The sequence below is a fragment of the Echinops telfairi genome, unplaced genomic scaffold (genome assembly GCF_000313985.2).
Source record: "Echinops telfairi isolate 266 unplaced genomic scaffold, ASM31398v2 ScPeMD7_3533;HRSCAF=4204_0, whole genome shotgun sequence".
Taxonomy (NCBI): domain Eukaryota; kingdom Metazoa; phylum Chordata; class Mammalia; order Afrosoricida; family Tenrecidae; genus Echinops; species Echinops telfairi.
The window spans coordinates 106,272,855-106,293,495 of NW_022107431.1; the positions used below are offsets into that span (position 1 = coordinate 106,272,855).

At 36.8% G+C, this 20,641-nt stretch overlaps 2 protein-coding genes across 4 annotated transcripts in view; both read right to left on the reverse strand.

The window, feature by feature from the left end:
* ADGRB3 (adhesion G protein-coupled receptor B3) overlaps positions 1–20,641 on the reverse strand; it is a 513,164-nt gene that overhangs the window by 432,593 nt on the left and 59,930 nt on the right. For all 3 annotated transcript variants that reach the window (XM_045294359.1, XM_030886780.2, XM_045294360.1), the window contains exon 7: positions 20,409–20,515. In XM_045294359.1, coding sequence (XP_045150294.1) covers positions 20,409–20,515 — 107 coding nt within the window. The remainder of the gene's footprint in view (positions 1–20,408; positions 20,516–20,641) is intronic.
* Positions 9,041–9,479, reverse strand: LOC101659553 (60S ribosomal protein L22-like). The gene has a single exon (XM_045294362.1). It carries the CDS (start codon positions 9,477–9,479, stop codon positions 9,093–9,095), a length of 387 nt encoding a protein of 128 aa, XP_045150297.1. The 3' UTR covers positions 9,041–9,092.

Consider the following 20,641-nt stretch of genomic DNA (forward strand, 5'->3'; position numbering starts at 1 on the left):
ATCTCTTGACTACTGTTTCCATGAACATTGATTATGGATCCAAGCAAGATGAAATCCTTGACTACTCCTATCTTGTCTCCATCTTTCTGGATGTTACCTGTGGTTTCGGTGGTGAGGGCTTTGGTGGTCTTTACACTGAGTTGTATCCATACTGAAAGCTGTAATCCTTGATCTGTATCAGCAAGTGCTTCAAGTCCTTACTTTCAGCAAGCAAGGGCGTATTATCTACATATCATAAATTGTTAATAAGCTTTCTTCCAATCCCGATGCCACCGTCTTCTTCACAGAATTCAGTTTCCCTGGTTATTCACTCAGCATACAGATTGAATAAGTATTATGAGAGTATACAACCCTGATGTACACGATTCCTAATTGTAGACCAGTCAGGATTCCCTTGTTTTGTTCTCCTAACTCACCGTTCTCAACCTGTGGGTCATGACCCCTTTGGGGGTCGAATGACCCTTTCTCAGTGGTCACCCGATTCATAACAGTAGCATTTTCTTCTCAAGCTGCCCTTTGAAATTTTCTGTTCAGCTATTTGACTTCATGATGTCTTCCATTTGCCTTAGCTACTCTTTGGCTAAGAACAATTTTCAAAGTCTCTTCTGACTTTCACTTTGATCTTTCATTTATCCTGTCTTTTTAATGATCTTTGGGTTTCTTCATGAATGATGCTGTAGATGTCATCCCACACCTTATCGGGTCTTCAGTTGTTAATGTTCAATGCACCAATTCTGTTCTTGAGATGTCAAAATTCAGGTGACATTCACTCAAGGTCATATTTTGGCTATTATGGATTTTTTTAAAATTTCTTCAACATTAACCCGAGCATACAGTGAAGCAATTGAAGGTCTGTTCCACAGTCTGACCTGGACCTGATTTTAGCAGCTGATATTGAGCTTGTCAATAGTCCTTTTTCCACAGACGTAGTCAATTTGATTTCTGTATATTCTACCTGGAGAAGTTCACTCACCTTTTGAATTGTAGAAAAACGGCGTTTGTGATGCAGAGGTCGTGGTTTTGCACAATCTATAATGAAGTCTCCATCTTAATTTCTATTGATAAGACCATTCTCCTGTCCCTCCTCTGTGTTTCAAACGCTTGCTTTCCAATTGTCCATAATTGTCAATGCATTTTGATGACATGTTTGATCAAGTTCTGACTGAAGTTGTTGATAGAAATCTTCAATTTCTTCATCATGAGGTATTGTGGTTGGTGAATACATTTGAATAATAGTTGTATTGATTGGATATCCTTGTATGCAGATAGACCTAATCCCATCAGAGAAAGCACTGTACTTCAAGATCAATCTTGAAATGTTCTCTTTAACGATGAACGTAACTGCATTCCTTTTTGATTCTGCCATTCCTGGCATAGTAAATTATTTGATTTTCTGATAAAAAAAATTCCCAAGATCAGTCCATTTCAGCTAGCTAACACCTAGAAAATCAATCTTTGTGAGTTATATTTCATTTTTGACAATTTCAAGTTCTAATTTTCCTAAATTCACACTGCATGCATTCCAAGTTCTAATTATTAATGGATGCTTGCAGCTGTTTCTTCTCATTTTCAGTCATGCCTCATCAGCAAATCAAGGCCCTGATTTCCTCCCAGAGGCTTCATCCCATCAGTGTCCTAATGGCCAATCCTACTTTGGGAATGCAGCTCTTCCTTGGTCACATTTTGAGTGCCTCCCGACGTGAGGGGCTCATCTTCTGGCACTCTTTCTGACACGGTCCTGATTGAATTCATGAATCTTTCACTAATTGATGATCTTCACTACTATCCACAGAGCTCTCACTGGCTAATTCCTCTGGAGTGAACAGCCTATTCCTTTTCATAGTCCCTTCTTAGTCTGGAAGCTCTGCTGAAACCTGTTCACTTTGGGTGACCCTGCTGGTAGTTGACATACCAGTGACACAGCTTCCAGTATAACAGGAGCACACAAGCCACCATGACAAACTGTCACGACAAACTCACAGAGAGGCGGTGGATTACATAGTAGGACATAAATCAATGTCCTGCCAAAGTGGCCCAGTAAAGCTTCTGGGCTGGAAAGTGTCTTGTTCAATTGATTGCCTATGAAGAGTATTTTGAAGGGAAATAAAGTTAATAGAGGCTAATAATAATAATAAAACTAAAAATATACCTGTGTGTATATATATATATATATGTATATCTATGTGTAGATACAGCTATAGATTCAGATCTGTCATTACTGCTCAATGAAGGAAATCTTTCATGTATATATGTCAACAGGGAAAATTATAACTTTAATGTTCCACACGGCAGGATACCGAAATTGCTCTCCCAATAGTAGTAGAATCTAGCAATGATTTACCTTGCTTGCTAAGGCAAACAACATTAGATTGCTTCAAATTAGACTTGTATTATTTTGGCCACAATTTCCCAAGTCTTTGAGAGATCTAACTTGTACAGATCTAGTTCATCCTTCCTCTCAGACAAAAACATCACACCACAGACCTTAATTTGGAGGAATAAAGCAGATGGATGTATTTTCTGGTTGTAATAAAAAGAAGTACAGAAGGCACTGTGGGGCTCAACTAATCAGCCAGTCTTTCACCTCTGGGTCAGTACCAAATCCGGCTCCTTAGGAGTAAAGAAATGCCATTGCCAGCGAACAGCTGCTTATCAGGCTTATGTGGAATAAGCTTTTCTCAGTCCAGCTTCTAGCAGACAGGTGCCCAGATTACAATATCAGCCCTCACAATTGGTACTAATTAGTATCTTTCCTGGTATTTCAGAAGAAATCACCCAGATTAAAGCTAATGTAATATTTCTATACACTGTTGCAGACTCTCCTAGCGCCTATAAAGGATAGGCAGAAGTTTTAGATAAGTCATATGACAATTTCCGTTTTTCTGATCTTCTGTCCATAATGCAATCACACTGTGAAAAGTTATTTCCTTATCTCAAGTTCTATGATTTTGCTGTCTTTATCAAGAATGGCAAATCCTTGTGCTCTCTGCCAGGCTGTTTGTCTCTTCCCCAGGTTATGAACTCAATAAATCTCAATTGGGTTTGTTCACCTTACCTTTCCTCCATTGCAAACTCTTCTTTACTTGCATTCTAACTCTCCTGTGGTATTTTTACTTCTATGGAAGAAGTATCCCCTTTCATTAAGATTTTTAAAAATATTTCCATTGAAATGACTCTCATTCATGGTGATCTTATTTGTACCAAAGAAAACTTGTGCGTCCAAAGATTTTCAATGGGTGATTTCTTTGGGGAAAGTAAATCGTCTGGCCTTTCTTCTACAGCACTAAATCCTTTGGTTAGCAGCTGAGAACTTGTTAAATATCTGTACCACCTAAAACACCCTTTGTGTTGTTATTGCCTTGAGCCCAATCCCTTCTTCAGTCTGGCCCTCTCTCAAAAATGTACCCTGATTTCCTTGTTAGTTTTCACACATTAACTTCCCATATTTATACTTCTTTTCAACCATAGTCTTTTTTATTTCTCTTCAAAATTAATGATAAAAGTATAAAATCTGGTGTCCATTCAATATGCAACATTGAAAATTGCATATTAAATTTCCTTATTACTTACTAAGCATTCTTCCAGGAAAGTTTTCTAAGTTACATTTAAAGAGCAGCTGGCATCATCAAGCCTGTGCTGAAAGTGTGGTTCGACTGCTTCCTTACAGAGGACCAGAGGACCAAATGTAAGGATGGGACCATAGGACCAGATGTAAGGACTTGTAAACAGCTACAGTCTTGGGTCATTTCCACCTTCTCCTATGGGGTCCCAATAAATTGGTACTGACTCAATGGCAGTGAGTTTGGAGTTTTGAACATAGGGCCACTGGAAAAACATCATCTCTCTCTTAGAATAATTTGATCCATGTTAAAACCCACAAGTATCACATTTGTTGTTATAAATTCACAATACAAGAGTGAGATTAAAGCATTGAACAAAAAATGTATAGCATGTCTAATATTCAATAAATCTTTCCCTCTCCACATCTGGCCACACTCAATTTCCAATTTCTCTAAATACCTCATCAATGTTTCTTACAACCTTCCTTTTTATGCTTGGACATATTTATTCACCTCGCTCAATATCATAGTCTCCTAATTTATCTTACAGAATTTTTACTCTGTGCCTAAATATCTTTTACATTTCTGACACTGTCTCTTCCCTGCTCAAGAAAATAATAAAGCAACAGAACAAGATTAAAACAAATACTTCCAATTTCATATCAAAGCAAAAGCAGTGTAAATAGTTTGTCTTATTTTGTTGTTAGGTGGCAGGAGTCCATCCTGAATCATTGTGACCCTACATACAACGGAACTGAAACTTCCCAATCCTGTGTCATCTTCCCAACCATTCCTGTGGTGTCTGTCCAGGAGCTGAATCCTCCTGATGAGACGTCCAGAGCATATGACGTACAAGTCTTGTTATCCTCACTTTTAAGGACTATTCCAGCTGTACTTCTTCTATGACAGATTTACTGGTTCTTCTGGCTGTTTATGGTATATTCAATATTCTTCACCAGCACAGTGATTCAAATCCATCAATTCTCCTTCAGCCTTCCCTGACTGTCTTGGTCCAGCTTTTGAATGCATATGAGTTTGAGTGACAAGCTCCTTCAAATAGAGCTCCAATTCATGCTTCCAATCATTCTTACCACTATCTCACCTTACCTACCCCCACTCTACATGGCAACGATTTCTATTCAATTAGTAATTATTTTAGTCTCACATTTTCATCTCTATTTTTATTTAGTATTTGAATTCATTTTGTCTTGAATTCCTAAAATTGTCTTTACAATTATTATTGGTTTTTAAACAAATGGTAAGTGCAGACAATTCCTTCTTTCACTGTTGCCTCATGGCAGTTGCTTCTTTTCACATGCTTTTTTCCTGTGTGTTCTTTCCCCCCCCTTCCCCCCACACCCACCTCGTAATCTTGTAGTGATTGTTTATTGAGGTTCTTGGAAGACTTTCAATTTTGACTGACATTCTTTATGTTACACATACTTTTTGCTCGATCTTTTAGATAGGAGTCTGTGGTAGTTACATAATTTCCTGTCAACTTGATAAATAGGTTCCAAGGTGGAATCTAGCCTGTCAATCAGGTCACAGCCTGGTGGATGCCTACTTGTGGGCACGGCCTTCTCATGAGAATTCTGAGAGTGTCCTCTCTTCCTCCCTGAAGGCGGGACACACTCTTTTGGTGCTTCTCCCTCCTGTTGACAAGCCACATGTAGTCATGCTGATGGCAGACTGAACCCTGGCGATGCTTCCACCGCCACTGGATCCACAAGACTATCCACCCACTGGCCTATGATCTTCCTGCATTCAGCATCATTGCACCACGTTCTGCATAAGTTTGAAGAGGTATGTATGCACTAGTATTGGACATACGGGCTATTATCAGACTTATGGACTTGATCTGGACAAAGCTGGGATTTTTCTTAACATACAATTGCCCTTTGATAGAAGGCTCTCTCTTCACACACATATGAGTGTCTCTGAATTGGCTTCTCTAGTCAACAGGGCCTAACACAGAGTGGTTTTATTGTCTCCTTAATATTTTCAACATGTGGTTTTACTGCCTTTTATGATTGCTGTTGCAAAGTTTTCTGGTAGTATAAAAGCCATTCTTTGATAAATTAGCAAGCTTTCATTTGTGGTGGCTTCTAAATTTTTTCTCTATGTCCTTGGTATAATGCAGATTTGGTTTATGATTAATTTATTTTATTTGTTCTACTTGGGACTTGGGGATCTTAATAGCTTATTTGTCCTTAACTTTGAAGACCTCCCTTGCCCTTATTCAGAGAATATGACCTCTTACGTCAACTTCTTCCTGGTCTCTTTCTAGAAATTCTAATAAATATATAAAGGCTCTCTTATTTTGTTTCTCACTTTTATTTTTCTTTTACAGTTTTCATTTCCTTATCTATCTGTTCTGACTTCTGAGTAATTTTTCACACTTTACTTCCACATTAATAATTCTCTCTTCAATTGTATCTAACTGACTAGTAACTTTTTTTCACTATTTCCAATACCAATATTTTTAACTTCTACAAGTTTCATTTAATTATTTTAATAGATTTTCATTTTTAATTGTGCTTTCTTTTATTTCATCTTTTAAATTATCATTAACAAATATTTTATAATTTGGAATTTTCTATTATTTTTATTTCTTGAATTGTTAATTATCCACATTGCCATATTTATTGTTTCCCCTGCAAGATATTTTTTCTCATGATATTTATGATTATTTCAAAGTTGTATGCAATGGGATTTATTTTTAGTAGGAAGAGACCATAAAGTGCCTGGCTTGTGAATAAGTATATTTTAGTGTATTTCTCTGGGAAGGCCTTAGTCCAATGATCCTGGATCATTTCCTGTTATATTTTATGTTAATTTCTTCTGCATACATTTGGGTTCATTATTTCAGTTTTTAGAAAGCAGTGACTCTATTTTCCCTCTCTTAAACCCATTTCATAGATAGATCCCACATTTCTTGGACATATCTTAGACTCGCATGCTTAGGGTTTTATGAGTCCATGAGTCCAGGGACGAATGATAGATAGTAGTGGACCACAGCAGGAAGCTACTTGGATATCACATAATCCCTTATGTGAAAGGAGGTCTTGTCAGCATTATCAAGAGAGCTTTGTAATTTTTGCCCCCAGCTTACATATAAAATGAAAATATTATGGGGTGCTGAATAATTAGGTTTCCTTAATAACTCTAACTTTAATTTTTCCCCTTGTATTACTGGTATCTAAGCATTTCTGGATTTTTGTTTTTTGTTTTTCATTTGAGCACAGCATTACTCAAGATTTGAAAGTATATTTTTGCTGCAGTTCATCCAAAACACCCTGTGATCTATTAGTGTCAATTTGTCCCATCTCACTATTGAACTACATCTGAAACACACACACACACACACACACACACACACACACACACACACGCGCGCGCGCGCGCGCGGATCTGCTCACTATTTCCCAGAAAAACCCCACGGGTTTCTATCATTGCAACATGAGTCAGGCCATTCTAAATCTTGAAATGCTGTCCTTTGACTACAATGTTATCTTCCCTTTCTCCTTCATGAATTCTTTCTAGATAGTTGCAATCATGATGCAAGATCTCTACCTGCAAACTCTTCAGAACTAATCTTCCTTTATCTTCTATTATTACAGAAACATTTTTTCCCTTCTGCAACTAAAATACTCAGAAGTTAACATGGTAAAGCATAGCAGTCCATGATTATTCAATATAACTAAATATGCAATAATGGGAGAACTTTTGTACATCCTGAGAGAATTATCATTAAAATGAGATCCAATTAATATAAATAGGCATATTATTTTTAAATGTATAGACATCTACAGTTATTGGTTTATAATTGCTACCTTTATAAACAATAGCAACATTAAGAACAATAACAGATATAACATTAATATGGCAGGTCCTCATTTGAGTTGTAAAACAACCTCTAATTATCTGCGTTTCATAGATGAAGGAACGGGGCTAATTGTACAACCAGGATCATTACAAAGCCCATAAGGAGTGGTTGTACTATGATTTGATCCCAAACAGTCTGATTCTACGGTCAATACTCCTAGCCTCTACATTCTTTATTCGGGTTTTGCATATTGCTTTTGTTTAAATATGTCAAAAATGAATAAGGGCTTAAAATTTTTTCTCAACCATGCTTGTTTTAAGCGCTATTATTATTACTTTTTCATATGAGAAACGCATACAAGAAGCAAGAAATCTGAAGTGGTTTGCCAGACTCATAATATTATTGACAATTATTTTGTTAGTAGTCATTTCTTTGCAAAATATTATTTTAAAATCCCTAAAAACTATTTTCAAATATTTATAAAATGTTTTGTGGGTGAATATACACACACACACACATATTGTTATATAAATTACATACATAATATATTTTAATGTATATGAGATGTATATATAAAAATATATCCCAACATACAGTATATAAAGATTTTTATTTCCCTTGAATTGTATTTTTAAATGATCTTAATTCACTCCCTGAGGTAGTTTTGAAAAGTATTGTACATTTAATATTTATTTTTGACATTATAACTATCAGTGATTATCCCTGATTGTACAACAATTTTCTCTGAAGAATTTTTTTCCAAAACAAATATTAAAAGTTTCTGTGTCATTCACATTAATATTTCTTGACAACATCCACAGGTAAAAGGTAAAACAAAACTGAGATCCTAAAATAGTTACTTTTTAATAGTTCTGGATTAAGCGTCCTTGTTTTTTATATAGAGAGAGGTGCTGAGGGTCATGGTTTAAAGAGTAGGTGTGCTTCAAAAATAACCTTATTCTTTCCACTTAGTGCCTCCTACTGCCATGCAGTTGTCTCTATTGTGTGAATTCTAAAAAAAAGGTGTATCAAATGACACACTTCAAGTATCATATATTTATATATTATTTTCAGCATCAACTCCTACAGTCCATCTGTAAAGTATATTAAAGGTTCTCACAATTCTAAGTGGCTTCAATTAAAAGATAATTATACAAGAAACTTCTTTTCATAAGGCAATAATCTAAATATACATCATTTGCTTCAGCTGAAAATTCTCTCATTTTCTAATGCTAAAGGTACTCACTAGATGATGATATAAGATTATTTACAGATCTACCTAGCATCTCTACAAAAGACAGCGAGGGTGCTGTATGAAAATGAAGGCTTGCTCTTTGTTCTAATACATGAATAGTTCTTAATTTTCTGTTTTATATATATATATACACACACACACACACACACACAAACCTTTGACTTCATCTTATAATTGTTAAAGAACAAGGGGTTCAAATTCAAAAAGCAGTTCTTTTTTTTAATTGGGGGTTCTTACAGCTCTTATCACAATCCATATATATGTCCATTATGTCAAGCACATCTGTACATATGTTGCCATCATCATTTTCAAAAAATTTTCTTTCTACTTGAGCCCTTGGTATCAGCTCATTTTTTCCTCCCTCCCCCACCCTCTGAAAAGCAGTTCTTTTTTTTTTTTTTTAGTTCCCAAGTTTTATTAAAGGACTTATACAAAATATTCCCTTGAAGATTTAATCCTCATCTTCCTCCTCTTCTTCATCCTGGTTAATCTGGAAGTAACGTAATTCATAACTTTCTTTGCTGTTGGTGACCACACGCAACCAATAACGTAGATTATTCTTCTTCAAATATTTATTTGTGAGATATTTCAAATACCTTTTGGAAAAAGGCACCTCGGAAGTTACAGTAATCTTGCTCTTGCTTCTTTCAATGGTCACGACTCCTCCCCCGAGAGTACCGGCTTTCCCATTCACCTTGATTCTTTCCTGAAGAAACTGCTCAAAATTAGCAGCATCCGTGATTCCATCTTCTACAGGGTGGGGGCAATCCAGCGTGAACTTCAGAACCTGCTTCTTTTTTTTGCCCCCCTTCGCCACAGGCTTTTTCACAGGTGCCATGGCGGCAGTGGAGGCAGAAAGCGAAAAACAGTTCTTAATGTAGACACAATTTGATTAAAACTTTTAACCCAAAATTTCCCTGGATAATCATATATGTGTGTTACAGTTCATAAGATTGTGTCGTAAATCGTATTGGCCAGGTGGGAATTGAGTACCGTTTCTTGACCCAAGACTACCTAAATAAGAGAGCGAGGATGCCACGGATTTGAGAATTATACGGTATTGGTCTGGGGGAAATGTGCTTACTCTGATCAAGAAAAACTAAGCCAAAAATACAATGTGCACATTCACTGTGCAGCATGTACATTTCCAAAATATAAGACTGCAGTGAATTCCTCTGCCAAGTTAGAACCAAGGAATAGCTCATGTGGTAGTCTGTGCTCAGAATTCATCAAAAGCATAATTTCTGAGCAAAGAGTAAAAATCAGTGAGATTCTGTTTCCTAACATCAAAGATGTGCTGGACTGCTAACCAAAGGTTCAGCAGTTGGAAACCACCAGCCACCCCTAGGGAGAAAGATGAGTCTTTCTGGTCCCAGAAAGAGTTACAGACTCGGAAACCCACAGGGGCAGGGCTATCTATCCTGTCCTATGAGGCAAAATGGACTCATTGTCAAGGAGTTTGATTTTCTGGTTTTAACACTAAAGAAATCCAGAATTCCGTTGGGTTTTCTGAGTTAGGGAGTAGATTCTGAAAGCTAGGCCATGAGGGGAAAGCAGTATTGTTGACACAGAGTGAGTCCCAGGCTTCCAGGAGTCTGCATCCAATAGTAGGTAGACTAGTAGGCACCACCAAACCCTACTACCTGCGAGCTGTCCCTAGCTCATAGTGACCCTGTGGAAAAACCTGGGGTAACCAAGGCAGAACATCTTCGTGGAAGTAGAATGCCAAATCTTTCTTCAGTGGAGTAGTGGGTGCCTTCAAACCACCCACGTTTTGGTTTAGCAGCCAAGCACTTTAACCACGACCCTCCCAAAATTCTCAGAGCATGAAGAAACCCAGTTTTTGTCAAAGGCTTACCAATTCCAATTTTTAAAAACTTTTCATTGTGAATTGGATGAAAGTTTCCAGAACAGGTTATCAATTTTCACTTGCGACAACTCATACACATTATATGATCATCCATAGCAATTCTCTCGATGTCATTTCACTTATCCCACTTACCCTTTCTGCTTCCAGTGTCCATTCACCCTCTTCCCCAACCCTTCTGAATTTGTTCCTGGATAAATGCTGCCCCATGGATGCAAATGGTTGGTTATTCTAAGGTACACAGACCTCATTTGTGTGCTGGTTCCCCTTGTAGAGCTGCCTGTTGTTTGGCTGGAAATTGAACTACAGGGAAGAGTTTAGTTCCAGATCTGTAAGATAACTAAGGTCTATCCAGATCTATACGATAACTAGCACCTCAGGGGGATTCACCCATTTCTATCTGACCAGAAAGTCAGGTTTCTTTTAGGATTTTGAATTTTATTACACATTTTCTCTATCAGACCAGAAATTTTGTTTCCTTTTGGGATTTTGAGTCTTGTTCCACATTTGTCTCCCCCTCTCTTCAGGACCTTCTAATGTGGTACTTTTCAGAGCAGTCCTCGTGGTCAGACACCATCCATTTCTTTGCGTCGCAGGGTCATGGAAATGGAGGTTCCCGTGGTTCATTAGTCCACTGGACAAACTGGTTTTTCCTGTGTCTTTGATTTTTATCACTCTGTACTTCCGGACAGAGGAAACCAATATTTGCACCTTTAGATGGATGCTCACAATCACTTAGGATCCTAGTTGCTACTCACCAAAGGAGGATGTAGAACATCGTCTTTATGGATTGTGTTATAATAACAGATGTTGGCATCTCCAAACTGTAGTCCTGAGACCTCAGCAATTGATGGTCTCAGGTATTTGGTTATGTCTTTGCAGATTTCATAACTTTACCCACTATAAATTCCACCCCACGTATGGATATATTTGCAGCAAATATCCTCTGTTTGGCACATATATCCTGTCAAATGGATGGATGTTTGGGGGCATGCTCCCACTCTCCCTTCAGCTACCCCATCTATTTGTAGACTATCATTATTGCAAGGCTATGTATGTAACAGATTTGACTCGGCTGCCCTTAACCCTGATAGTTTTCTCAATGTCTCCCCTGCCTCCATCACTTTTTGCTCACTTCGCTAGTATTGTATATTGCAGTGGTTCTCAACCTGTGGGTTACAACCTGTTTGGGGGGGGGGGTGTTGATGACCCTTTCACAGGGGTCGCCTAAGACATTCAGAAAACACATAAATATTTCACAATATATAATTACATATTGTTTTGTGATTTATCACATGGTTTAATTATGTTTAATTATGTTCAATTTGCAACAATGAAAATATATCCTGCATATCCAATATTTACATAACAATTTATAACAGTAGCAAAATTACAGTTAAGAAGTAGCAACGAAAATAATTTGATGATTGGGGGTCACCACAACATGAGGAACTGTATTAAAGGGTTGTGGAATTCAGAAGGTTGAGAACCACTGGTATACAGTCGTCCCCTTCACCAAAATTAAGGTTTGCCTATAATATAGGCCATGGCTGCCCTTCTCAGTATCCAGCATTTAATGTGTGTGTGTGTAAGCTTCTTCTTGAATTTTTACAATAGTGGTTTCATACAATATTTGTCCTTTATGACTGATTAATGTAACTCAATACAATAGCCTCCAGGCCCATCCAAGTTCCAGTGTTTCACAGATTCATTTTTAATCTTTAGTGTTGTGCAGCATTTCATTGTGTGCATGGACCATCGTTTCTTGATCTCTCTTTCCGTCCACTGCTGGATATTTAGGTGATTTGCAATTGTTTTCTATTGTGAATAATGCTGCAACGAACATGGTTTTACATATATCTAGTCCCGGCATGAGGCTTATTTTTCCATGATATATACCAAGACTAGGGATTGCTAAGCCATGTGGCTTCTCTCTTCTCCACTTTTTAAGTAAGTGCCATGGCAGTTTTTTTGGTTTTGTTTTGTTTTTATTTCATCAGTGTACAGTGCCCCTAGCTGTACATGAGAGTTGTCTCTCTCCACGCCTTCGCCAATATTTGTTGTTTTTTATTTTGATTTCACTATTAATAATGGAATGAGATGATATCTCATGGTTGCTTTTATCTGCATCTCTCTAATGACTAATGATCAACACATGTCTTCATATGTTTATTGACTGTTTAAGGCTCTATGAGCTAAAACGTCCAGAGTCCTTCCCACACAATCTTTCTAAGCTCTTTTCAATGTACATATCTTCCCTATCTTCTTTCCTCCAAGTATAATGAATTCAATGCCTTTCATTTAGGGAGGCCAATTCCTTGAATCTTATTCAAGAATTACCCTCTTGAATTTTCTTTGATTATCTTCTTTCTTCTAAATCCTTACCGGTTTCTTTTTAATTTGAATATTTATTTTGACATACAAAACTTCTCTGATATCTTCCATTGTAAACTCAAAAATATATTATAATAAAATAAAACCCTATTGATTTCACATCTAACACTGGCCTAATTCATATACTTCCATTCATAATCAAGATCTAGATCAGGATTTTGAGTTTTAATTTTATGTGTCAAGTTGGCTAGGCTATAGTTTCCAGTTATGTGGTTAAATGCTAGTGTAGAGGATTTGTGTAGGTATTTTATGGATCTGACTCACATGTACAATCAATTGATCTTAAATAAAGGAGATTATCCTTAATAATGTGGGTAGTCCTCTTCCAATCAATTGAAGCTAAAGGGCTTTAACTCTTTCATCTTGCCTGACCAAATTAATTTTTGCTTTGAATGTTTTGTTGATACTATGTGTTTTCATTAATAAGAGGCATTTGGGAATCAAGTATTTGAGGTAACATAAATTTTGCTACAATAATGTGTGACATATATGTCTCAAGTAGATTTTGGTGATAGGATTGGTAGTGGGGTGGCCTATACATTCATGTAATTAGACAGCTCACTACCAGATGGAAATACATTCTATCACTGGGATAGCATGTCATCCATTGTTTAGGTTACAGTTTTAGACATTGTTTCGTCAGATTGACCATGCTGCCTCTCTTACCTACAATAGTCCTAGCTTTTATCCTCTATGTTGGCACTTCCTGTGTTTCCTTCAAAATGTTAAAATTTATCGTTACTTTATTCTTTTTTAATGACTGCTTTAATTTGTCTATGTTTATGTCATGTATATTATGTTTATGAATATGTCACATTCATATTCCATCCCCGGGCCCTTTCAATGTACTTGGCACATAATAGAAAATCTGTAAATATTTGGAGAACTACTTAAAAGATAAATGGATGGGTGATGTAAGAAGTTACACCTTCTCATGTAATCTCTCCCTTTTGTCTTAGCTAAAATGGACTATCTATGCAATCATATTTTATTACCGTCTTGCAGGGCAGTGAATTATTTAATGTTGCTCTTCTACTCAGAATCTCTCTAACTCCCCGCAAACAACTTTTTCTTGATGGATCTGAGTACAAAGGTTGGGGAAGAGTCTGGTGCTTCTGAGTACTTGTTCATGGGATTCATTGTAATGGTCATCCTGCTGCACAGAACACTTTACCTCAGAAGCAGCAGGGGCAATTTCACTACCAGCAAGAGTCAGGAGTGGAGCATCTCTTCTGACCCCAATGGTTCCTGCACAATGACCATATTTGATACATGGGCAGAGAAGTGAGAGAAGCGCAGAAGCAGAAGTTGGAGGATGAGATAGCAGTGGGCTCCTCAGCCCACAGAGCAAGTAAAGTTGAGTCCTTTGGGCAGGAGTCTGGTTTGTGGAGCAGGGTGCCTCTGTGAACTGAATTTAGGAGGCTGGGTTTGCTGACCTACAGAACTAAAACTGATTGCTTTCAGGTTGAGGATTATAGCTGAGTAGCATACCCTTTTTGCAATTTATCAGCAGCCCTAAAAGGAGATTTATAACATGCTCCAACTGAACAACTGTAGGCTGAGCATTTCCCACTTGAATTGTAATCTGTTAACTTACATATTAAACCAGGTATTCATAGATATTGTCTGTGAGTTTGGAGTGGCCATTGCAATGAAGTATAAAACCCAAGGCTGTAAAAGTAGAGTGTTGTATAAGACAGAACATTTATGAACATCAATTTCAGTTCAGTAAATTTTAATGTCTAAATCTTCTGGTAAAATCTAATTTTTCCTCTTCAAAGCACACAAAATTCATATGATGGTAGAAGTCTCAAAATTATCTGGTCTTTTGTAGATGTAATCTGTGAGATGTTCTAATGATATGAAAGAGGAAAATTGAGCATACCATATAGGATGATTTCATTTATATAATTTTATAATAAATTGACTTCCAAAACCCTAGGAAGCATATCATTGGTGGATAAAGGTTTTTTTTTTTTTACTAAAATTGAAATTTTCTGGTTTGTTAGTGTGTAGTAATTAATGTTAAGGTACTATCACAGCAACTCCATGATGGATTTGAGTGGCTGAAAAAATATGTATTGAGTATTTAAGGGAATCTACATAAATTGGCAGGTGTTAGAATGAAAACAAAAATACAGAAGGTAATTTCCCTGAGTCTTGTAAGTGCTTTGGGAACAAATGCCTACTGATGGATGAACCTGGCCTTCAACAACGAGCAGGTCTCCCTGTCGGGACATTTGTTGGCTGTGAAGCTGCTTGGGCAGAAAGCTGGTGCACGCAGCAAGGAACCTCTAAAGGGCAGATCAGAACCTCCCAATGTTTCTCAAGGTTGACAGATGCTAGAGGAAGGGGGCTAAGCAGCAGTCAATTGACTAAAGCAGAAGGTCAGCCCTGACCTAGAGCAGCCCCTGGGACAGCCAGGAGGGATCCGCCCCTCATTCTATTTGCCCAGCCAATGAAAGGGAGTGCTTCCTGGTTGAAGATGGCAGTGTCTGCAGATGGCACAGCTTTCTGGTACAGAAACATCAGAGACTCCGCTTTTTAAAAACCTACCCACTATGCAAAGAGACCATATTATGTGATTGATAATAAAGTGGGGAGGGAAACAGACTGACACATGATCCAGAATTAGACTTAACTGTCAAGGGCATTAAAATAAGGGTGGTTAAAACAGTAAATGAAACACAAAGTCGATTGAACAATAGACAAATTCAAAAAGAAGTTTTTCTTCAAGACTAAAATGTTTATTCTAATGTCAGACTCCAGTGAACTACACATCCTGGCCACATCACGCCCTCCACCTGCTTCCACAGGTAACATCTGCCGGGGCACTGTCAGTCCTCTCTCCGTGTTTGTTTCCTGGCATAGATCCCACCGCTAAGAGCCACGGGAAGTTCCCTGGCCCTTTTTAGAACTACAGTGAGATACGCTACCTTAAGACAGTGGGAAAAACGCATAGGCCTAAATGAAAAATTATCAGGAGCTTGTGAAATAGCTTGTAAATTTTGACACGTGTTTTTTTAGGTCATCAGGATCTAAGCAACACTTATCTTCTAAGGAGTTCTATTCTGTCCACTCCTTCTGGCTAGGTAGCTTTCAATACATGTGAGTTATTAGTTTGGATTCTCGGATGTACAATAATGTCATTTTACTGAGAACCACATGTTAAAAGCTTTGAAATTCAGAATTGAACCCAGATCCCCAAACTTTAACGTGTGGGTCCTGAAGGACATTAAGCGGATCCTAGCACTTTTCATAATGTTCCTTAACTTCTCCTTGGCATTGTTTGGAAGTACAATGATTATCTGAGTTCTATGATGGAGGCTGTGACAAACCTGGAGCATTTTGCAACAATCATAAAAAAGCAGTCAGGGGCTATGTGTTGAGTACTGAGAACAAAGGTGTTAATGTTGCTTCCAGAGAGGGATATGCAATTCAAAGTACATGTATGTGGATGTTAAGTCAATGTTGCTATCCATTAGTAGTAACTAAAAATCCCATTTAATTTTTCTTGAATGAGTCTCATCCCATTGTTTTAAAAAATAAATTCCTAGGTAATTATAGCATCCAGCCAGAATTTAAAACCCCTGATATAGTTCTTTCTGTGTTCCCTGTAATTTGTCAGGTTCTAGCCAAACTTCACTCTACAAAGTGCTAAGAACAGGTCACACCTGTCTCTCAGACTCATTCACCCCTCTTCGCCTGATGCACATTTAAAATCAAAATGATCTACAAGTTTACCTGGCTGGACCAGACCAAGTGCTAATGGTTTCAAATTTTTTTCTTTAGAGAAAAAACACCAGCACAAGCTTTGAGTCTGTGAATATGTGTTGCAAACAAACAAATGCTCTGCTGGCTATTGTTTTCTTTCTCTCCCAGATAAACTCTATAATAAAAATATATTATTCTCTTTCAGACAATATGGTGAGTGTTTGCACCATTAGGAAGTGGTGGTCAAGAAGATGTGTGATGTAGTAATGGAGCCAATTCATCTTCAAAGTAGGGAGCAAATTAAAACAAATCTATCCTGTACTTACAGCTCTCTGGATTAACAAACTATTCATAAAAATAGAAGAAGTAAAGTCCTGAAAGCAGGATTTGAATTCTTTTTTTACAGAGATTGTTGATTCAAATCTGCATTTGTTTGTTTAATTTTTTTAATTTTAAAATCTTTAATTTTTGAAGAATAGAAACAGAGCTTTAATGATCAACAATTTGGAAGAAAAAAATGTGTACTCAATTCTTCGTATTTCGATACAGAAGAACTTCCTTGAGAGCAACATATTTGGTCTTTCTCTATCCCCATCCTTCACTTCTACCTTAGGAGGAAAAAGTTACTTATTTGCCTGAGTAATTAAGTTATACAAATTAGTATGCTTGCCTCAATTCCTTTTGCTTTGTATCTTCAAAGACTATGTATTCTGCCGTGTTGTACACAGCCCACCTCTCCAGGGGTGTGTGTGTGTGTGTGATCGATATAGAGAAATGGAGTAACAGAGATACAAGGTTAGAGATAAATACAAGATTAGAGATAGCTCAATGGTTAGATTGATAGATGGAGGGAGGGAGAGAGGAGGAAAGATTCCCTATGATTGTCTGGTATAGCAATAATGAAGTGTGTTTATTTGTTTAATTCAGTTTGAGGTTGTCCCCATGGCCATAGTATTTACTCATTTTCTCTAAAAAGTTCTACCAGTAATAACAGTTTAAAAAACAGAAACAAACGCTCCCCTCCCCCTGAGCCCACACACACATACCAAACTCACTGCCCTTGAGTCATTTCTGACTCATTTCGGCCCTCTCGGTGATCATCAGACTCACTGCCATCAAGTGCATTTGCACTCAGAGCAGCCCTCTCTGGGGTCTTGGAGACTGTCCATCTACCTGGGCACAAATAGCCTCAACTTTCCCATGCCGATCAGTAATACGAGATGAGACTGTTAATTTTCCTGACTCTGGTGTTCGTCTCTCAACAATTTCTGATTTCATTTTTATCTTGCTTACTGTAAAATTTAGAAAACACCTCACAGGGTGAAGCAAAGCTTTGGCATGTGAAAAAAGGAATTTCCAATACGACTACATTTTGATCCTTTACCTTCATTTTGAAAACTGCTGCAATGTGTCTGTATCTGTGTACTTATTCAGCCACACTGGGATCACAGTATTTAATTTTGTATGCTTTCTAAATGAATTTCACTAGTGTTAGCTTATTTAAATTGGTTGGCAATGACCAAATCATTTCATAAGGTTACATCATGAATTTTTTTCCCATTTATAAGTAATTTGGGGCTGGAAAACTGCACATTAAAATAACACTTGTTATTTTCACATGATTAAAGTTCATGAACATTAAGTCTGGTAATTAGGTCCTCAGAAGTCTACAGCTAACACAAACTCAAGTCCCTATATTCCTACTCTAAGAATAAGGATGGAGTCATTTTTTAATGCAAGCATGTATGGAAAACCGCACACAGGAATGAAGGTGAAAATATGGTCCCTACCTTCAAAGTAATTCAAATAAAATGTTCGAATTGGTGATTTTATATATAAAATTCATTAACCACTCTGTTTTTTCTATGTCAACTACCCTCACAATTTCACATTTCACTTCTTCTCTTTCAAAGAGAGTTACTGTTTCTCTTCATTATTGTCCAATGGACTGTACTCACAGACTGTAAACTTACTTACATATTGACATAAAACACACAGGATTTATGAAATAAAATTTTTCTGGAAAAACAAGTGGTATGACCCATTCTGAACAAACTTGTACAGCTCAGCTTATATTATGATTTACTTTATCAATGTAATTAATTGTTTCCATTCATTAAAGTACCTAAGCAAACACTGACTGTGGATGTGACTAAGATGATAGAAAACAAAGTTTAGTGTCTAAAATCAGAAAAACGTAAAATTCATTAGAAAATTCATATACTTAATTCTGAAATATATGCACGCAGTTATTGACAACTATTAACAAAAGAAGTTTAAAGCAGAATATTTTGTATTTCTATATTATTAAATTAAATATATAAGTATATACTAAATTTATTAAGTATACATTTAGTTTGTAGGAATTTAGTTTATAGATATTTACAGATATATGTAAATATATAATATAAATTTTGTTTATTTAGTTTAAATAAATAATATGTACTTGTAAATAAATATATACTTATATATATTTACCTTAATAATAGACAAATGCAAATATTCTATTTAAAACTTATTTTGTTATAGCTGTCAATAATTCAGACTTGTTTCTGTATTAATGCTCTCCCTGCCATCAAATTAATTCTAACTCATAGTGACCCTATAGGACAGGGTAGAACTGCCTTCCAAGACTGTAATCTTTACGGGAGTAGAAAGCCTGGACCATCTCCCTGGTGCAGCTGGTGGTTTTGAAGTACTGACCTTGCAGTTAGAAGCTCAAAGCATAACTGTTAGTCCACCAGGGTACCTTAAATAAGCATAGACAAGCAGAAATAATGCTTTATGTCCACAAATTATCATAAATTCAACATGCTACATGTTGATATGTAAGGTACTAGAACTATTTGCTTTTCAGAATAAAAATAAGACACTTTTGGCTCTGATAATGAAAAAATTATTCACTCCATTAATTGATCAGGGTTGTTATTACACAAACTATTTCTCCATCCACAAGAAGAATGATCTTTAGTTTTTTGGGAGTTTTAAATTAAATATACCCATATTTTTGGGTGATACCACATACTTTAAAAGGAAACCTAAGCATAACGAAACTTAGACTTTCTTAACATCATTTACTGTTGAACTTTCCAAATGACTCATGTTCAGAGTTTGTTCCATCCTTCACAAAGTTTCTTCACGTACAGTGTTCCTCCTGACTACTGAGCTGAAATGACCACAGTCCAAATAATAACAATGACGTATGTTAAGCAGAATTGTTGCTGTTGTTGTTCAGCAGAATTGAATTGTGCTCCAAACACTCACAAATCGTACTCTGAATAATCAATGCTTTGAGGAAAAGAGGAACTATTTTTGGAAAAGCTGATCCTGGTTATCCTTCGTGAGCAATTCATTTCCTCTGTCATTGTCTCATGTCTTAACCCTGAGAAATGTGACAGCTAACCAACCTCGATCTGTCATGCCCCAACCACTGAAAAGTGAAAATAATTTAATCTTAAAATGAAAAAAAAGTCTTATTTAATATTGAACAAAAACATTGGCGAGTCTTGACATACAGTTTAACTCTTAGAGATGAACAGGAAACTGCTCAATCTTTCACCCATCAGACAAGAGATTCTTTCACTTAAAGAGTAGGCTCCTAAAAGCCCAAACCTGAGGGACAGAGCAAGTTTGCACTGACTAATAAAAATGAGCTTCCTATCAAATTCTTTTTCCTTCAGCAGTTTTTCAGAGATTTTAGTGATTTGATTGCACACCAGAAGGTTAAATTCGTACACAGTGATTATTAGCAAAAATAAACAGAGCAAGTACTAAAGCTGGCTTTGCACCTACTGAATGCTGCAAGTGTCTGTACTCATTTGATATGCATCTTGCAAAGCTCGGCTGTTCCCAGAAGGCCACTCCATGAAGACTGAGAGAGCAGCGTCTGCTAGTGGTGCCTGCGTGTCACAAAGAACAGAGAAAAGCTTTATAAAAAGGATGCTAGAAACCGTCACTTCATGGTGAAATGGGCTAAAAATGAGGTCTGTATACATATAAAGCATGGCTTTAAAACATGCGTATGA

Excerpts from the sequence above, each read along its gene's own strand:
- LOC101659553 (XM_045294362.1), bottom strand. The coding sequence starts at position 9,479 with ATGGCACCTGTGAAAAAGCCTGTGGCGAAGGGGGGCAAAAAAAAGAAG.